Here is a 20,304-nt window from a genome sequence, read left to right as displayed (position 1 = left end):
AGTATTTGTCATTCACAACCTCTGTTAATAAGCCCTTTAATTCTCTTCATATAAATCAGTAACAACAAATCAACAGCTTAGAGTTGAGGATAGTATCTTGTAACAGATCACTAGAACCCTGCCTAGAAGCTCTGAGTGATCTACTAATCATGTCCACTAGGTATATTCATCCCATCATTAAAAATGTCCCCTGGGCATCCTGAACTACAGGGGAAGATAATTAATGAAATAAAACTGTATGGAAGACACTGGGTAGATCTCCTGTGAAGGGTCATTTATCTCACTACTTCTATGCGTGGTACTACTAAAAGGGAATGTGATTCTTGGCCAACATCATAAAAATCTTGAAGATACGTGGCTATAATACACTCTTATTAGTCACAAACTCAAAATACAAATTGTTACATACTCTTAGTAATACCTGTTTTATCCTATTCAGTAGGAATTAAGAGTTCAGAAGAATCAAAAGGTAACAGCATTTCAATTTAACTGTGCCTTGTATTCCACTTTCAATAAATGCAAATAGTTATTAAGCTGTCTTTGGAAGGTTTATAGTCTAACAGGGGAAGAAAGAATAAACAAACATCATTCAGGGGCGCCTGGGTGGCTCAGTGGATCAGGCCGCTGCCTTCGGCTCGGGTCATGATCTCAGGGTCCTGGGATCGAGCCCCGCATCGGGTTCTCTGCTCCGCAGGGAGCCTGCTTCCTCCTCTCTCTCTGCCTGCCTCTCTACCTACTTGTGATCTCTCTCTCTGTCAAATAAATAAATAAAATCTTTTTAAAAAATAAATAAATAAATAAATAAAAAAAATGTTAAGTGCTACAAAGGAAAATAGAGCAAGATCAAGAGGAACAGGAATGTCAGAGAGGAGAGCTGCATTTTAAATAGGGGGTTGTGTGGGGCGCCTGGGTGGCTCAGCGGGTTAAAGCCTCTGCATTCGGCTCAGGTCATGACCTCAGGGTCCTGGGATCGAGCCCCAATCAGGCTCTCTGCTCAGCAGGGAGACTGCTTCCTCCTCTCTCTCTGCCTGCCTCTCTGCCTGCTTGTGGTCTCTGTCTGTCAAATAAATAAATAAAATCTTAAATAGGGCATTGTATGAAAAGTGACATTTGAGCAAAGACTTGAAGGTGGGGAGTAAGCCAAGCAGAGAGCTTGAGGAAGAACATTCTAGGCAAAAGAAACAGCCAAATGCAAAGGCTTAAAGGCAAAAGCCTGACTGGAGTGTATAAAGAAAGGAAGTCAATGTGCGGGGAGCACCTGGGGAAGGGACTATTAAAGCCACAGGCCTGACTGTCATTGCGTATTTTTCCGCTAACGGGTAGACAGCAAATATTTTAAGCTTTGCAGGCCACATAAGATCACTGTTGCATATACTTCTTTGCTTTTTAAACCAATCCTTTAAAAATGTAAAAACCATTCTTAGCTCACAAGTCTCATAAAAACAGGCCTAGACAAGGATTTGGCCTGTAGAACTTAGTTCAGACCCTTGTAAGGACTCTGATATTTACTCTAAGGAAAATATTATTTGACTCATGTTTTGAAAGAACCACTATGGGAGTGGTGAGACAAGAGAGACCAGTTAAAAGGATACTCTAGTAATCCAGAGCAGAGATAATGGTAGCCCAGACCAAAGTGGTAACTAGCAAAATGGGAGACGTGGTTAGATTCTGGCCTTTTAAATTTTCTTCCCCCCAAATAAAGTCAATGGATTTGCTTCATGAACTGGATATGGGAAATGTGAAAGGAGTCATGCATGATGCGAGACTCTTGGCCTGAAAAACAAGAAGGACCGTGTTTCATTAACCATGGTTGGAAAGACTGTGAGTGGATGGTGAGTGTTTTGCTTCAAAATAAAGTAGAATTTATATTCCTTCAATCCTGCCACAACTTTGTAGCTATTTTATTTACTCTTCTAGAACTTCAGAATAATTTTTTAAATTACAAAAATCCTACTGGCATTTGAATTAAATTGCTTTAAGCTTAAAAATTAATTTGAGAAGAAATGGCATCTTAACTGTATGCCAGCTGATAACATGGACCATGTTTTCTTTGGTGCCTCCAAATAAGGTTTTATAGTTTTCTACATATAGGTTCTTCATACCTCCTGATGAAAGTATTCCCAGACATGTTATACTTTTTTGTTGCTATTGTAAATGAAGTACTTTCTTAAAATATTACAATTTCTAAATAGTTCTGATTGGCACTTAGGGGTGCTATGGATTTTCTATCAATTTAGCTGCCCTGGTGAACTCTCACTTTCAAACTGGTTTACTTGTGTTTTACACAGATATATGAATATCTCAACAATGTAATTTTCCCTGTTTATTTGTAGCAGATTTATTTTTATTTCTAAACAATTTCTTTATGTACTGGCTAGATTTCCAGAACAATGCTAAGTAAGTCATAGCTAGCATGATTTTACTGGGACTACCTTCAAGTTTTCAGTCTGAAGTATGAAGTCTAAGTTGTTTTTCATGGTTTTTAACAAGTGATGAGATTTTCATCTTTTCATTGTTTTCAGGTCTCAGTTCCCTCTTCACCATCTACATCAGTTGCTACTTTCTTTTGAAGCTTGATAACAAGGTGAGTCAATAAATTCATGGTCCTCCTCCCTCTCCTTAATCTATTTCAGAGTAAATACTTTACATGGATTGCCTTTCAGAATTGTTCTTCTCCTCTGAAATGAAATTTTTCATAAATTCAACTATTTTTCTATGCTTTGTTTATCCTAATAGCAGGAAGTCCATTTTTGCTAAGGTTTAAAGCAGCAGTTCACCTCCGTGTTACTGACATTTTGGGCCAGATAATTCCTGGTTGTGGGGGCTGTCCCATGCTTAGCACATGTCTGGCCTTTTTACTAATTAGATGGCAGTGGCAGTCCTCCCTCCAGTGTTAAAACCAATAATGTCTCTAGATATTGCCAAATGTCCCATAAAGGGGAAAATTGCTCCTGGCTGAAAACCACTGATTTAGTAAAGTAGATGATATGAATTCCAACAGATAGAGAGAGCATTGAGAGAGCGGGACTTGATCCCCAGAGATCATGACTTGAGCTGAAACCAAGAGTTGGACGTTTAACTGACTCAGCCATCCAGGCAATCTTAAACTTGCTTTCTATAATTACAGAACTCATCTCCAATGCCACCTCCTCAAAGAAGCTTCCTCATATAACCCATCTAAATTAGGATACTCCCCCTACCTGATGCAACTGACCTACACACACATACACCTTCCATTAACTACCACAGATTTCAAAGTGTAGACCTCTGGGGACCCTTGAGACCCTTTCAAGGGAACCATGAGGTCAAAATTATTTTCAATCAATACTAACACATTATTTGCCTTTTTCTGTTATACTGCCATCTGCACTGATAGCAATGACCTCCGAGACTGAGTCAAGACATGGACAGCAAACTGTACTAAGCTATCACTGTAATCTTTATCATCATGCACTCAGTTAACCAAAAAAAAAAAAAAAAAAAAAAGTCAGTTTCACTTAAGAATGTCAGGAGGAAGCAGGAACAAAATATTCATTTTATTAAATTTTGATCTTTGAGTACACATATGTCTTTTTAACACTGGTATGATAAATGGGGAGCATGCATAAGCACCTTCTGACCCTTCCAGAAGTGTAACTGGCTGTCTTAAGGAAACATACAATTGTTGAGCTATGAGCTGAACAATCCACTTTTTTAATGGAAAATCATTTTTACTTGAAAGAAAACTGACATATCATTTAGGCTTGGACATCTGGCAGATATTTTCTTAAAAATGAATGAAGTAAACCTGTCACTTTTAGGGAAAACACCCAATAGTATTTGTTACCAAATCTAAATTTTGAATACAAAATGCAGACCACTTCCCAATACTTAAGACTTTTCTGATGGGATTAGTAGTACTATTTAAAAATATGAATTTTTGATATTGTATAATGTGTTAGCATTTGGAAGATGTGTATATGTCAGTGATCTAATACTTTCTAAATGATCAATGAATGTTACAAAATCATACATGGATAAAAGATCTTTTCAAAATACAGAATATTATGGGCATCTGGGTGGCTCAGTGGGTTAAAGCCTCTGCCTTCAGCTCAGGTCATGATCCCAGGACCCTGCTCAGCAAGGAGCCTGCTTCCTCCTCTCTCTCTCTGCCTGCCTCTCTGCCTACTTGTGATCTCTGTCAAATAAATAAATAAAATCTTTAAAAAAAAAGGTCTTTTCAAAATACAGAGTATGAAAAGTATATTCACGATACTTTTGGGTTCTACTACAACCAAGAAACTATCAATTATTGAATTTTGGTTTGGTATAAAAAATATTCAAAATTATTTGAAAGCCTTTTCTTAAAATATACCTCCTTTTCCTACCTATACATCTGTATGAGGCCAGATTTTCTTTATGTATTTCAACCAAAATAATTAACACATGACAGCAGACTGAATGCAAACACAAATATGAGAATCTAGCTGTCACCTGTTACACCAGACCTTTTTTTTTTTTTAAAGTTTTATCATATCATTAACATTTATTGATCTCTTATGATGGGAATGTGAGAGACTAAAATTTCCAGGGAAGATCTAACTGAATGGCCTGTAACAAATCTTAATCCCATGAGTATGAACTTCTCTTCTTCACAAGAACATAGGTAAACCAGAGCCTTGGACTTAAAAAAGATGTTAAGCAGTAGAATATTCAACAACCCAAGATAGGAAACAACCTTCTAAAACAAACAACAGGGTGGTAAATGTCATTCCAATGAGTGCTGAAACACTCATTCAAATAATAGTAGGGAGTCCAAGCCCATGGGAATCAGGTACTGTGGAGGGCATAAGTGGACCAGAAATAACACATGGGTCAAAGAGCCCATGCTCTAATAAGGGAGACAAATATCCGACACAAACAAAATCATGTTTAAGATGGTGGCAGTGCTGGCATTTCCAAAGGAGGTGGCCAAAAGGTAGAGATCTGTTTTAGGGGTAAGGATGAGGAAGGAAAGGGAGTACTCTGGGAAGCCATCTAGGAAAAAAGAAAGGTACAGGGTGGTTCTGAAAGATGAATGGGTCTGAGGTAGAAATGGAAGGGGTGGATAAGACAAAGGCATTAAAAACAGTATACCTGATTATTTGCTTTAGTTGCTCTAACAAACAGAGGCAAGCTGAGATTGTTAGAGTACACAGAATAAAGGGAAGAAGGGTTGAGAAGCAGAGACCAGGTCATGAAGGGTCTTGTGTGCCATGGGAGGAGTCTGCAAGGAAGGTTTAAAGTAGGGGAGGTATTTTAGAAAGAATACTAAGGACTAAGCTACTGCTAAGGTCCTTAAGAAAGGTCATGAGGGTCTTCATCAAGTGGGAATGGATGTCATGATCAATTCATAAATCCCTTAGGAAGTAGGGGTTGATACTATTTTGTGAAAAGAAGAAGGAGACAGACTGGGATGAAAGCCAAGTTTTAGGCTATGGTGACTGGGTAGAGGGAGACACTAGTCACAGATAAAGGCAACACGGAAAGGAGGAAAGGAAACCAGATGAGGTACTGCTCTAAGACAACCACCAGTGGAAACAGCGATTTCAGGAATCAGATAAACCACTTCAACAATGAAAACAAAACAAAAACAAAAACAAAACGACCATCTTCCCAATTTAAACAAACTTGAAAACCTGAAATGAAAAACCGAGAAAAAAGTTAGAAATCAATCTATTAGATGGAAGTACAGAAGAAAGCATGTGGTGTTTAAGCATTAGCAAATGCTAGTTTAGGACCCTATTTCAAAAACTCCAAATTGGGAATTATTGATCTTTTAAAATCACCCCATAATCTGTATTGTATTTGTTCCTAATCAAAAAATTTAAAACATAAAATAAAGCCAAATACATACTTTTTCTGCTTTTTTGTCAGATATGTCTTGCTTTTCCAGAACGGCCATGCTCTCCTTCAGGTTCTTCACAATGTCTGCTGGAGATTTGTGCGACTTCCCGAACGGGAACGGCATGGCGGCAGCGATGGATGCCTCGCTGCGCTCTGCCTGCTTTACCTGAGGACACAGAAAGGCACAGGTGAGAAAAAGCGGGGTCAATAGAAAAAAAACATGCTTTTTAAATCCTAACATGGGAAGAAAACCAGTGTTTGAGAAAGTCACTTTACGACAGAACTTTCAAAATGAGCAGGAACTGAGAAACCCACAAATAATCAAAGGAAATGATAATGCAGAAATATCTTAGAATTACAGAACACTTTGTACTTTTCAAAATACCTTTTTTATCACCTGCTCTCCTAACTACTCATTTGAGGAGGAACATGCTGGTGCTGATGAGCAGGGCAACTAGTACTGCCAGGCCCCATACTGAGCACTTTAATTCATCATCTTATGTGATCTTTTAAAACAATTCCCTGAGGGACATTACTACCATTTCTACTCCCATTTACAAGTGAACTTTAATGAGGTCAAGAAACTGACTCAAGGTACTAAACGATAAAACCAGCTCAGGTCTGTCTTGATCCAAAGTGTCCTTAGTCACTGCACTATACCTCTAATTAATAGATATCTGTATTTTACAGTTGAGGAAACTGAGGCAAAAAAGCTAGGTAAGGAGCTCAGCCAAACAGCACTAGCAACAAGCTCACTCTCTAGGTCTTGGCCAGTGTTTTCACTGTTTCCTCCCAAGTACCCAGTGGGCACACACCTCCTTCTCTTTAGTCAGTAAGGGTCTCAGAGTTGGAGAGAATCTTGGACCAAGCCTTGAGCAAATCTCCAGGCAGATCCTCAAGTCCCTTAAGTAACAGTTTCAATGTGTACTCTTTCTGCCTGGATAAGACTATCTCCTATGAAGGAACTCACTGGATAAAACCCTGGGAATAATGAACTTCTGGAAGTTCTTAATTTTTTGTGGGTAGCAGAAAACAATATTTCAACCACATAAACCACAATATTACATCATGTAAAAGGAGGATATCAACTATTCCAAGAAGTCACCATGAAAAAACAAAGTTACTAACAAGACAAACAATGGAAGTAACTTGGGAATATGTCAGAACTTATAATAACTTTTACTAGATACACTGAAAGAAGTTAGTTCATAGACATTAAACAACCTCATATAAGATACCAAAAGGTAACATTTTTGAGAAGAACCTTACAGAGCACTTAGGTCAGTGGTTTTCAAACTGTGACTTTCAATCTCCTATATTTAACTGTCCCTGGGGCCCACTGCCCACCACCGCCCAAGTTTTTTCCCCCATGTCAACACAAAATATCTCCACTGCATAGCAGTGCATTAACACTTCTTTTGGACTTTGCCTAAGACTTTACTTGAATAAAGTATTTGAATGTTTTTTCTCTGAAGTCTGAGATATAGGGAACTGCGTATCTGTTTATAAACACACACTTGGGGGGAAGAGCATGCAAATTCACGCTAACGTTAAGCCTACAATTAAAACATGAATAAGTGTGTTATTTCTTGACATGTTTTGATATGACCTGTTCTGACCAATCTTTACACCCAAGTATCACCTATATAACTTACCATCTTTCTATCAGCTTGTAAATCTGCTTGATCACAGGACCAAAGAGAACCACAGGTTCTTAAAATCCAAAGATGCATAAAATTGTATCTAAATATCTTTTCTATGACAAGAAGTTTAGATCAATTATAACTGAGTTATCCCAAGTGGCTGTTACATTATCTGATTACCTGGCTAGATACACAAATTATGTTCATAGGCACAGATATCCACAAATCTTGGATCATTCTTTCCCATTACTTTTTTTTTTTTGAGGGGTTAATGCAGGTTGCTTTTCCATAAACAGTGAATTCACACTCACAATAAATCCTCTGAAAATACAATCTTTCCTATTTGTACTCTGCAAATAATAGCAATGATGCTACAAGTCAATGCTGGGTGGAGGGTAGGAATGTTTAATGGTATTTGCAGAAAGTGTTACGGTGCTACGCAACAGAGATATTTTCAGCTCTGGCTCAATGGTGGAAGAAGTAACTTTCCAGGGCAAAGGGGGTTTTAAGAAGTTCTGCCATAAACCAAATACTCGTCATAGCAGAAAGGGTACAGCTGCTGAAGAGAACCCATATAATGTGCTTCTGTGAGGGAAAAGAGGAAGCATGACACAATCATTCCTATGCAGCCAAAATTTTGCAGAACATATAAACTAGTAAGACTGTACTCTGAGGAAATATAGTTAGTAACGAGTACCCAAAACAAGAAGTGGACACTCCTCAGCAAGATCCTTGGAGATGAAACACACTCAGGCACATATCTGAGTTCTGGAGCTGACGATCCCAAGTATGGTGATACCCTGGCTGAGAAGCAATGGTAACAAAGACTGAGATGGTTAAAAGATACCTTTCAGCATAAGGACCTGCCTGCCTTTCCAGGTTCCCTCTTTTCCTTCTTTACCATCAGCAATATTTCATTACAAGTATTTGAAGGAGTTTTAGGGATTCGTAACAAGAGCCCATTGATGAAGGCCCTTCAATAATTCTGCACTGCCCTTATAATAAAATCCAAATTCCTACCACGGCCCTCCTAGGCTTTACCCATTTCCAAGTCAAGCCCAGTGCCCTGGCCTTTATCACAGAGGTCCAACCACACTGATGTTCTTTTTGTTCCCAGTATATGCCAACTACTTCTAAGCCAGAGTACCATGTTTGCAAATATGGTACAAATCTTAATTTTTACATCTAGAGGATGGGTATATGGGTTTTCCTTTGTTACTCAACTTTTCCATGTGTTCAAACTATTTCTTCATACTATTTTAAAACTGCCTAAACTATGTTTTGGACATAACTGGAGTTCATGAACGGAAATGGACAAAAATATATAATTGAAAAATCCATTTAGCTTTCAAATACAACCAATTTCCTCCATCCCTTTAAAAAAAGGTTTTTTGGGTTCGTAATATACCTCAGCAGGATTCTTCAGGCTGAGCCAAAATTATTAATGCAATCAGGAAAACCAGCCACTGTTAGCATTCTAGAGGGCTGTGGAAAACCATACACCTATAATTCTCAAACTGGAGGTAAGCTTGCTCCTGATGCCGAACCATGCTGTATGCTGTATTTATCCCAAAGATAAAGAAGCCTTACACAGGAAATTTAACTTGAAAATTCGAGGTAGTTGACTGGGGGTGGGGGTGAGGAATAATTAAATATACTGTTTCATATTAAAACCAACATTTATGAACTCTATGCTAAAGCTGCAGGAAAGGAGTCTGTGTGAATACCGAGCACTGCATACCCCTTTGCTTCCGTGTACTGCTTTCCCTTAGCTGTTTTCCTTTCTCTCCAAATGCCCTTTCTTTCTGCATTTAATTCAATGACTTATCTTTACTACAACGTTGATGTCCTTCTGGGTTCCACCCCTGGCTGTGTTCTTATTCTATATTCCGATCGATCTCATCTACCCGTGGTTTCTTTTCTTTTAAAGATTTATTTATTTATTTATTTGAAAGAGAGAGAGAGAGAGCGTGTGCGCACACATGTGAGAGGGAGAGAGAGAGAGAAGCTTAAGTAGACAGTGCAGAATGCAGAGTTGGATATGGGGCTCAATTCCATGACCGTGAGATCATGAAACCAAGAGTCAGATGCGTGACCAACTACCTATGGTTTCAGTAACCTGAAATCCATCTCCTTCCCCAACCAACTGGCCTACATTTCCAAGTACTGCTCTCTATAAATGTCCTCCAGGCAACTCAAACCTCATCCCTAAGCCCTACTTCTTTTTTTAAGTTCCCCTTCATGGCAAATGAATTCTTTCATCTAGTCCCAAACCCTGGTCATCATACCCAATTCTTTCTAGTTGCTAGCTCTTTCATATATAATCAGTTCACAGTTTCAGTCAATTCTATTTTCTCAATCTCTCCATGCTATAGACACCAAATGTAGAACTTTACTATCCTCCACATAGGGCAGTGGTTATAAATGGGGCCAAGTATCACCCTTAGGGGATGCTCTGGGAAATCTGGTTCACATAATGACTGGGATCACTGAAATCACCAAGACATCCAAAAACACTTTGTGCTTTTGTTCACATAAGCAAATCTTCTATATCCTTGGGGGTTAGAGTGGGGGAAGTTGGGATGGGGGTCAGAATAATCAAAGTCTTTGTATCTACTGCTGCACCTATGTCTATCACTGAGAGTTAAACTTCTACTTTTTAAAGAAATGGTGACATTATTCATTATGCAAAATTCAAATATTAAAGGATGACACAAGGTAGACCGTGAAAGTCACTAGCACAGCCTATAAAGACAATGAATGGGTATAAACAGTTCAGTATACATTCTCCTTTTCATTACTTGCTCTGTATCTGTGGTCTTTTGTACTGGAAGTCTATTCTCTTCAAAACAGATGGAGACCAGATGATACTAGAAATGGTCACTTAATATCTCACAAAGAACAAAATCTGCAAATTAACTGCTCTGTTATGTGAATACTCCTAAGAGCATAAGGCTCCACCCCAAAAAGTGCTGGAGAACATACAGAACACCCACGGGGAAAATAAAAGTCTAACATTGTTAGAGTGAGCACTGCAAGGCACTGCCCTCCTTAGGCATCTGACTGCTTCTGGCTTGTGTGACTCCCTCTTAACTGTATCTAATTCTATTCACCTATGAACTGAGAAATATGGAAAAGTAGTCAAGTGGTCCATAGGACATGCAACCATTCACATACTGACTGCACACTCACTATATGCCACAAACTAAAGGCATCGGGGCGCCTGCTCTGAGGAAGACAACACTCCCATGTGCACGGACGTAGGCGTATGTGTACAGGGACAATAAGGAAAAGTGCTGAATGATGACACATCCTAGGCAGTTGAGTTCACAGGACTCTATACTAACCTGTTAGATCTGACTCATAAACTTGGTGGTAAAAGCAGAAACTGCAAACAAACAAAAAACCCCACACACAGTAAGAAGACTGCTACAAACAAAGACTGTTAAAGTACCTTAATTAAGCAGTTATGGAAAGTGTGAAATATTGTACACGCCTGAACCCATCTTTAGATAGCCAGCTCTGAGGCCTAATGTGCTGCTTCTAGGGTTCATGTTCCTTAATTCAAACAAATACTGAATATCTACAACATGCCAGATGTCATGCTAGGTGCCAGACCATCCATACAGTTGTGCAGGGCAATGAGATAAAGCACAATGGTTAATTACACGGCTTTAAAGATAACCTGCGTTCAAATCCTGACTTCATGCTTTAGCTTACTCAGACTTTTCTACACCCCTTTTCCTCACCTCTAAAATGAGAAAAACAATAGCTACCTCAAAACTTAGCATAAGAATTAATAGCATGTGTTTAAATGTGTTTAACACAGCATCTGCATATGGTCAAACTGAATAAACAGTAATAAAGGATAGTTATGCAAGCTTTTTTTCCCTTCTAAAATCTGATTTGTGACTGTTTCCACAATGAAAAATGAGCAAAAAAAAAAAAAAAAAAGGACTAGTCACAGACTGGATAACAAAATAAGTGATCTTATTTTTCTTTTTAAACTTGCATTTTAAAAGTTTTAATTCAGCTTCTGGAGGGACAGGATACATGCCCTTCTCAGCTGTAAATAAGATGCAATGACTTAGCTCCATTAAAATAAACTATCAATAGCTTGAAGAAATAATTGAACCTTTGGTTAATGAACAAAGCCACCAAATAGATACCTCATCATTAACTATGTCAAAACCAAAATTAAGTGCCCAAAAGATACAAGACTTTGGAGTGTCTTTTGCAATTAATATACCCTGACTAGACTTCCAGGGGCTAAGGATGTTCAACACTGGACACTATGCAGGAGTCAAACTGACACTCTTGCATAGCCTAGATGGTAAACCAGAAGGCTGTAGTAGTAGTAACAGTAGCAGTATTTAAAATAAGGTCTCTCATATGACACTTAATGATTACAAAGCAGTGTTCACTCCTCTGTTCAATACCTCCTGCTAATGACTTCCCATTTCATTCAGAATAAAATCTAAACTCCTAACCAAGACTCGTAAGGCTCCTTGTGATCCATTCCTCCCTGTTCTCATCTCTTGTGCTCTAGACTTGAGGCACACTCTAAGGCTTGAATTTCCCGGTCAGGCCTAACGACATTCCCCATACTGTTTATGAAGAGCTCTTAGCTCAAATCACCATGGCTCTCTCCCCCATTTTACTCACACTTCTACTCAAATGACACCCTATCAATAGGGCCTTCCCAGACCACTGTTTCAAAAATAGCACCTCTTCCCTGCTCTCATCTCCTTATCTTCTTCATTGCTCTCTCAGCACTTATCACCATAAACTGACATAAGTTTATCTGCTCCTTTCTGTTACAAAGTCCTATGAAAACAAAGACCTTATTGGTTTCACTCATTCATTGTTGTAGACCCAGAAACCGGAAAAGTGCCTGGTACATACTTTGAAATATCTGTAGAATGAATGAACTATTTCTTTTGATCCTCAAGGAAAGAGTAGAACTCTTTTGATCCTTCATTCCTAACAGAAGTTTTATTTTTTTCTGTTCTATAGATGAATAAAGTAAGGCTCAAAAATACTGGATAATTTGTTTAAATATCATGAAACTAGTTAGTAAAGTGGAAGGGCTAAGACTTCAAACAACTCCTATGCACGATCAGGTTATCAGTATCTTTCATATTATAATAAGTATGTTCATTACATAGCAGTATGCTTAAAAAATGTCTCTCTCTGCTTTAACCTGCTTTTTAAAGATTTATGTGCCATGATGGCAGCTGAATTATTATTTTCAAAAGTGGAAAATGGGAAAACAACAAAAATCCTCAGTAAATATAATTGAACACTGTAAAGTCATCTAAAATAAATGCTTCTGAAGATTTCCATGGACATGAAAAAATGTCCACAAGTCTTCCTTCCTGAAAATACTTTAGATACAAAAGTGCAAATATATATACATACTGTGTATGTGTATAAAACAATCCCATGTGTGATATATATGTGCAGATACATATACTAAGAGAAAGAAATATCAGAGATTAGTAACAGGTAGTGAGAATATGAGTTATATACTAAATTTTTAAGGTTAAGTATTTACAATGTGCATGTAATACTGTTTTTTCTTGATAAAAGTGCCTTTTAAAAAAAAGATTTTATTTATTTATCAGAGAGAGAGAGAGAGAGAGAGAGATAGAGCGTGAGCTCGCACAAGCAGGCTGCAGAGGCAGAGAGAGAAGCAGGCTCCCCACTGAGCAAGGATCCTGATATGGTACTCAATCCCAGGACCCTGGGATCACAAACCGAGCAGAAGGCACCGGCCTAACTGACTGAGCCACCCAGGTGTTCCAAAAGTGCCATTTTAAAAAATTAATACAAGCTCAGTCCTTGTAAAAGGAACAAGTCTCCACGAAGGGGCAGGAAATACACAAACAAGATGAGCCTGGGACATGTTAATTACTTCAGGAAGCAAAGATGAATAGGTTCATGAAAAAAAGACACAGGAGTCAATCTGAAGGCTCTCATAGACCTAAGAAGATATAATTTGGGCATTAAAAAAATGACCACAATGAATTGACACAAAAATTAAACATCTGCATATGTATATAAATTATTATATATTTAATAATATAAGTATATTTAATATAGTTAATATAAGTAAAACATTAAAATCCATGAAAATTATAGTACTAAAAAAATCCATCGGTCACCTTGCAGTTTTTGAGAGCAACAACTCACTAGCCCCAAAACTGGTAAATAAAGGAAGGGGAACAGCACATTTATCCTGTCTTCTCTGAGACAGGATGTGTCTGAGGGCAACCAAATAGGTGACAAGGAAAAGTTCTTTATAGAAGATTCACATAGTTAATAAACATAAGAAAAGCAGAAAATTGCCATTTTGTAATCCCTGATGAATCTAGGATCTAGGCAACAATCATCAGTGATGATCGTTAAAATTCTAGACGAAAGGATGATGGAGAACTTCAGTGGAAACACTGGAGCTGACAATTTGGAAGACACTGGTCTATTGCTAAAAATAGGACAGCCAGATATCAATCTGTCTCATGACATAATGCAATAGGAAACACAAAGCTTCACCATCTATAAGTATTTGATCTCCTTTCCCCTGACTATAAAACAAAAATTCTGAATCTAATCAAGTTTCTACAGGAAACTGGGGATAAAGAACAATTTAAACATCACTGGAGGGGCGCCTGGGTGGCTCAGTGGGTTAAGCCGCTGCCTTCGGCTCAGGTCATGATCTCGGGGTCCTGGGATCGAGTCCCGCATCGGGCTCTCTGCTCAGCGGAGAGCCTGCTTCCCTTCCTCTCTCTCTGCCTGCCTCTCTTGTGATTTCTCTCTGTCAAATAAATAAATCTTTAAAAAAAAAAAAAAAAAAAAAAAAACATCACTGGAAGCAGTAAGTCAAGCCCAGAACAAGGAAGAAGTCAAATAACTGGGTTTCTCCAACAGATGAAACAGCACAAGGCAGGCTAAGGGTGGGGAGCAGAGAATATTAAGAGACTCACAAGACACAGTCAAATGTATGGATCTTCTATGGACCCTGATTCACATAAACCAACTGTCAAAGAGGTATCCTGGCAATCAGAAAAATTATACACTGGAGAGATAATCAAGGAATCTGTTAATTCTGTCAGGTAGTATAATGGGCTATCGTAGGTTAAGAAAAAAAAATGCCCTTACTGAGAAATACATACCAAAGTACAAGTAATTTGGGATTTGCTTTAAGATATTCCAGTGCCCCTCAGAGTAAGGTGGGGTGGGGGAACAGATGAAACAAGGCTAGCAAATTATTGACAACTGTTGAAGTTGAAAATTCATTATACTAGATTCTATTTGTATATGCTGGAACATTTTCATAATTTAAGAAAATTAATAAAAAAAGACAAAGTTCCTATTCTGAAGAACTGGTATGTTTCTTTTAATGGGTATGTCTATTGTGTTTTGCTTTGTCCCTTTATTTGCCAAACTGTCCAAGGTTAAATTTATGGGTAACTACAAAAGACTACCGTAATTGATGTTTCTGGTATAAAAACAACCCATTCTCCTCTACAGGGCCTCACAGCTCTCTTACTTCACTGTTCTAATCTACATGTGTTCATTTTGTCCACTGCAGTTCCATAAATGAACTTTTCTGTTTATGGCAGACAGGAAGAGGAAGCACATCTACAGAGGAATAAGTATATGGGCAAGTCCTTCAACAGCTGACTTACAGTGCCCCTCCTGGAAATAATTCTTGGAAAACTACAGCAATACCACCATGGGTAGCCCCTCCTTGCGAGCACCCTTCTCTACTTGTCCAACATCCAGCCCATCCCCACCCCAGGTCTAAATGCCAACCCCTCCAGGAAGACCCCACAGTGCAAGTTCCCTCCCTCCTCACACCTAAGCTTTTAAAACCCTGATGATGCTGTGCTCTTGTTATTTACATGTGTATCAGCCCAATGACTCAGGAAGCCCTGTGGGGGCAAAACTGATTATTAACCATCTTGTTACACACTTTGTCCAGGATTCCGGATACACTTATTGACGGGCACTGAAAAACACTTCTCAAAAACAGAGAAGGCCACAGAAATGACTGAAATATAAACAAGTAGGAGTTAACTAGAAAGTTTTAACTTTTTTTTTTTTTTTAAATTTGACAGAGAGAGATCGCAAGTAGGCAGAGAGGCAGGCAGAGAGAGTGAGAGGGAAGCAGGCTCCCCACCGAGCAGAAAGCCTGATGCGGGACCCGATCCCAGGACCCCGAGATCACGACCCGAGCCGAAGGCAGCGGCCCAAACCACCGAGCCACCCAGGCGCCCCTAACTAGAAAGTTTTAATTTGAAACCTAGCCAGAAAAGGGCTAGGGGCCACCACTTAAATGGTTTTGTAGGTGAAGTGAGCAGGAAATCTTAGGAAAGCACCTATAATTTACCTGTTGCTATGCACAAAGCCGGACCCCTACTTGCTGAGCAACTCTAATTTGCCCATCTGTATGCTGTTTGTGCCAAGAATATAAACATGGCAAAATTCTGATTAAAGTGCGATGGATTCAGGTAGTTAACCAACATGGAATACTGCTGGGTTCCTGAGACCGAGGCACAATTGGTAGAACTATCCTCTTTTGGATTTTCACAACTTTTTTCGCACGGACTGCTTTTATTAATGTTAAATTAGAATAAACATTAACAGTACTGATCACTTGTGCATTATAGTGTGGTGTATATTCTCTAGTCCAGTGTCTACAGGCTTTTTTTTTTCAGTCAGCATGCAATGTTATGGCAGTTTCAGGTGTACAACACAGCGATACAACAGTTCCGTGTATTTTTCAAGATAAGTGTCCTCTTAATCCCCTTCACCTGTTTCACCCTTTCCCCCCACCCACCTCTCCTCTGGTAACCTTCTGTTAGTTCTCTAGTTCAGAACCTGTTTTTTGGTTTGTGTCTCTTTGTTTTTAATTTGTTCACTTGCTCTGTTTCTTAAATTCCACATATGAGTGAAATCATATGGTATTTGTCTTTCTCTGACTGGCTTATTTCACTTAGCATTATACTCTCTAGCTCCATCCATGTTGTGGCAAATGGCAGGATTTCATTCTTTTTTATGGCTGAATAATATTCCATTGCATATAGCTACCACATCTTCTTTACCCATTCATCTATCGATGGATTCTTGGGCTGCTTCCATAATTTGGTTATTATAAATAATGTTGCAATAAACACAGAGGTGCAAACATTCCTTCAAACTAGTGTTTTTATATTCTTACTATGATAAACACTTTCTATCCATAAAATTATCCCTCCCACCTTCTTGAACTCCTATGGTAAATATTTCCTATACATCTTTAGATTCACAGAAAAGGCTGGCCCTGAGGTCCCATAATCAGTGTGGATATCAGGATTCAAGGCAAGTCTCTTGACTCCAGATTCTCTTTGTATTTATCTGTCTTTTCATCTTACATACAGATCAAGGATTATAAAAACATACAACAAAATAGTATTAAATTACCAGAGTATTCAGAAATAAATGTTCACCAAGTGACTTTTTAAGAAATACTGATTTTTAAAATTCTGATCAAATAGGCAAAAGGCAATTTCTAAGATTACTGAGTTAAATAAACATGAAAAGATACCCCTGAATCTTCCTTACCCCCCCAAAACAAAAATTGGCCCATCCTTCCATTTCATACACTTTGGAATGGATTTTTACTGCTCATTACTGACAACTGAAGTTCCTTTTCTATGAAACATCAGAAATGCCCGCATAAAGAGCTAGGCTATGAAAACTGTTTACACCCTTCCAGGTTCAAGTAAGACTCCCAAACACATGCAGAGGTCTGAGTGACCATGACCATGAGCTTTTCGATCCTCTTGTTTTTTTTTTTTTTTTTTTAAAGATTTTATTTATTTATTTGACAGAGAGAAATCACAAGAGAGGCAGGCAGAGAGAGAGGAAGGGAAGCAGGCTCTCCACTGAGCAGAGAGCCCGATGTGGGACTCGATCCCAGGATCCGGAGATCATGACCCGAGCTGAAGGCAGCGGCTTAACCCACTGAGCCACCCGGGCGCCCTCGATCCTCTTGTTTTAAGTGAATTACAGAATGAGTACTTAAGGAAACGGGCTTAAAGTAATGTTTAGAAATAATTTCAATTTTGTGTTCTTCTAAAACTAGCTTTCTGTTCATCCTTGAGTTTCTTTTACTCACACAAACATGGGAATGTCAAATTATAATGCTTATGAAATATTCTCTAATGATAAAGTTCATTTTAGATTTGAGCAACAAAGCAAGATACACATTTATAGGAGAGGGCTTTGCTTTAGTAGCTGATTTATAGACAAAAGTAATTTTACAAGAACTTGTTTTAAACCACCAGCTTGCGTTAAAAAGAAAAAAAAGAAAAAAGCTGTGTGTTAATTTTATGAACAGGAACCTCATGTTAAATTTCACTTATTGAGAGAATCATATTACTAATGTCAAGCTTTACTGTGGTGATTTCAGTGTGCCATGCAGTCATTATGGACTTTCAAGACTAAAGTTATGATAACTAGATACAAGAGAATATTTCAAGCTACCTCAAATCCTTTCTGGAACAAGGTGGGGCATATGTAAACACCCACTCCAACAGTTCTACAGTTCACTTTAAAGACAGAGTTGGAAGTATTTTGACTAAAGTGAACACACAGCTAAGTAACTCTTAGGAGTTAAGAAGTGTACTAACTTCACTTCTGCAGAAAAAAGTGTGCTCTTTGTATACAGATTTGCTTTTCACCCCAGCTGAAGACTGGCCCCATGAGCAGTTTTCAAATGTCTTTTGTTGTTTAAAGATGGCCTGCACAGGACTAAACCAAGAAGCCATGAAAGGGAGTACTCTTAAAAATGCTTTTCTTCTAGTTTTAACCAAATGAATACCAAAGTCTAAATCAGCTTAGTAATATTAGAAATAAAGTTGAGTTCAAAAACCTAAGGTCCAGGGGCGCCTGGGTGGCTCAGTGGGTTAAAGCCTCTGCCTTCTACTCAGGTCATGATCCCAGGGTCCTGGGATCAAGCCCCGCATCGGGCTCTCTGCTCCGCGGAGAGCCTGCTTCCTCCTCTCTCTCTGCCTGCCTCTCTGCCTAGTTGTGATTTCTCTCTGTCAAAATAAAATATTAAAAAAAAAACAAAAACAAAAACCTAAGGTCCATGTCTTCATGTTTCAACTTTCTGTATGAATATAGTTTGGCAAAGCTTGGTATTTTATATCAATAATTCTATGCAAAATATACCTCTAACAATGTGTTTTAAATAATGCTTCAGAGCTGAAATTGTTGGATCAACATAGCTCTTTTCTGAGTCAGCAGGGGGTCACTGCAGCACTTCCCCAAAGGATGGGCTGGGGCTGTTTTATAACTTCTTCAGCAAAAATACTCGGGTCACAGCTTTGGGTCTTATCTCCAATGGGTGACTGGATGCCCCCTCCCTTCTGGGCAGGATCTGCCCAGCTTTACTTTGTATTAAGGTATGAGGCCAGTTGTCCCTGGAAATCATAAAACAAGAGAAGATAAAGAAACTCCCTGTCTTCTCTCTACTAGCCAGATGCATCTGAGTCAGGACCGTCACGGAATAGAAGTGTCAGTTCTTAATCTTAATCAACACAGAAGAACTGACCCCTGCCGTGCCCACCTTAGAGAGCAATTTCTCATGAAGAATGACCAGCCAACAGGCTGCTCTGGCCACAAAAAGAGCACACAATGTTCTATGCAGTTCTGGATGCCAGATACTGCAGTAAAAGAAGCCAAGGAGATTCTGAGTGACTCAGGTAAGGCAGCAGTCTGAGAGTTGAAACATGAAGATTTTTAACTTGTACCAAAAGCTTAGGCCAACTTACACTGCCATTAACTGTGCACCAGCTAACCACGGTAGGCTCTAGAAATCCTTTTGATTCCTGCCAATCTGTCAGATTAAAAACTGCTGTTTTCTTGATCTCCTCCTCTCCCTATACCTCTCATCCTTGCAATTCTTTTTATTTGAATTGCTGATCATTGGTAACAATGAACGTATTTTCATGCCTATTGTCCATTTTCATTTCCTTAGTAAAACTGTACATCTCTACTGCTCATTAGTCTACTGGGTTTGGAGTATGTCTTCTTACTGATTTGTCGGATACTGTATAATTATCAATATCATCTCTTTGGCTGTTTTTTTTTCCCAAATATGTGTCCTACTTTGCCATTTGCATTTCAACTTCTTAAACTTAATGTACAAATCATTTTCTTACAGCTTTATCTACAACCATTTTCTTTATGAAGTTTAGATTTTCTATTGGGACTGTAACTACATGCTGAATATAAATGCGAGATTTCATATTACAGGTATCAAACATAATTTACAATTAAACAATGAATAGCCTTCTCTGAAATGATGTTCTAGGACAATCTAACAAACCTCACTAAATTATTCAACTTGACAAAGCACATCAACTTTTTTTTTTTGAGAAAGGCTACTTTATTTTATTTTTTTAGATTTTATTTATATGATAGACATAGATCACAAGTAGGCAGAGAGCCCGATGTGGGGCTCGATTCCAGGACCCCAGGATCATGACCTGAGCTGAAGGCAGAGGCCTTAACCCACTGAGCCACCCAGGCACCCCAAGGCATGTCAACTTTTATATTAACGCTCCTTAGTTGTGGGGAAGCCAATCAAGAAATCCACTATAACAGGAGTTCATGACCTTACTCCAGCTAATCACCAACTAATTAAGTTATCTGGAAGGGTGGGCAGCAGAGAATACATTCTTAAATATAACTACACTAAAACGCATGTTAAGTAAGTACAATGTTAAATAAACACAAAACA

The 20,304-nt window shown here is 38.6% G+C and overlaps 1 protein-coding gene across 1 annotated transcript in view; it reads right to left on the bottom strand.

The window, feature by feature from the left end:
- Window positions 1-20,304, bottom strand: part of CAB39 (calcium binding protein 39) — an 86,580-nt gene that overhangs the window by 44,979 nt on the left and 21,297 nt on the right. The window contains exon 2 of the mRNA XM_046018880.1: window positions 5,876-6,031. Within this exon, the coding sequence (XP_045874836.1) occupies window positions 5,876-5,989 (114 nt within the window). The 5' untranslated portion in view covers window positions 5,990-6,031. The remainder of the gene's footprint in view (window positions 1-5,875; window positions 6,032-20,304) is intronic.

Source organism: Meles meles, chromosome 9, assembly GCF_922984935.1.
Source record: "Meles meles chromosome 9, mMelMel3.1 paternal haplotype, whole genome shotgun sequence".
Taxonomy (NCBI): domain Eukaryota; kingdom Metazoa; phylum Chordata; class Mammalia; order Carnivora; family Mustelidae; genus Meles; species Meles meles.
This window is presented reverse-complemented; position numbering and strand designations above follow the sequence as displayed.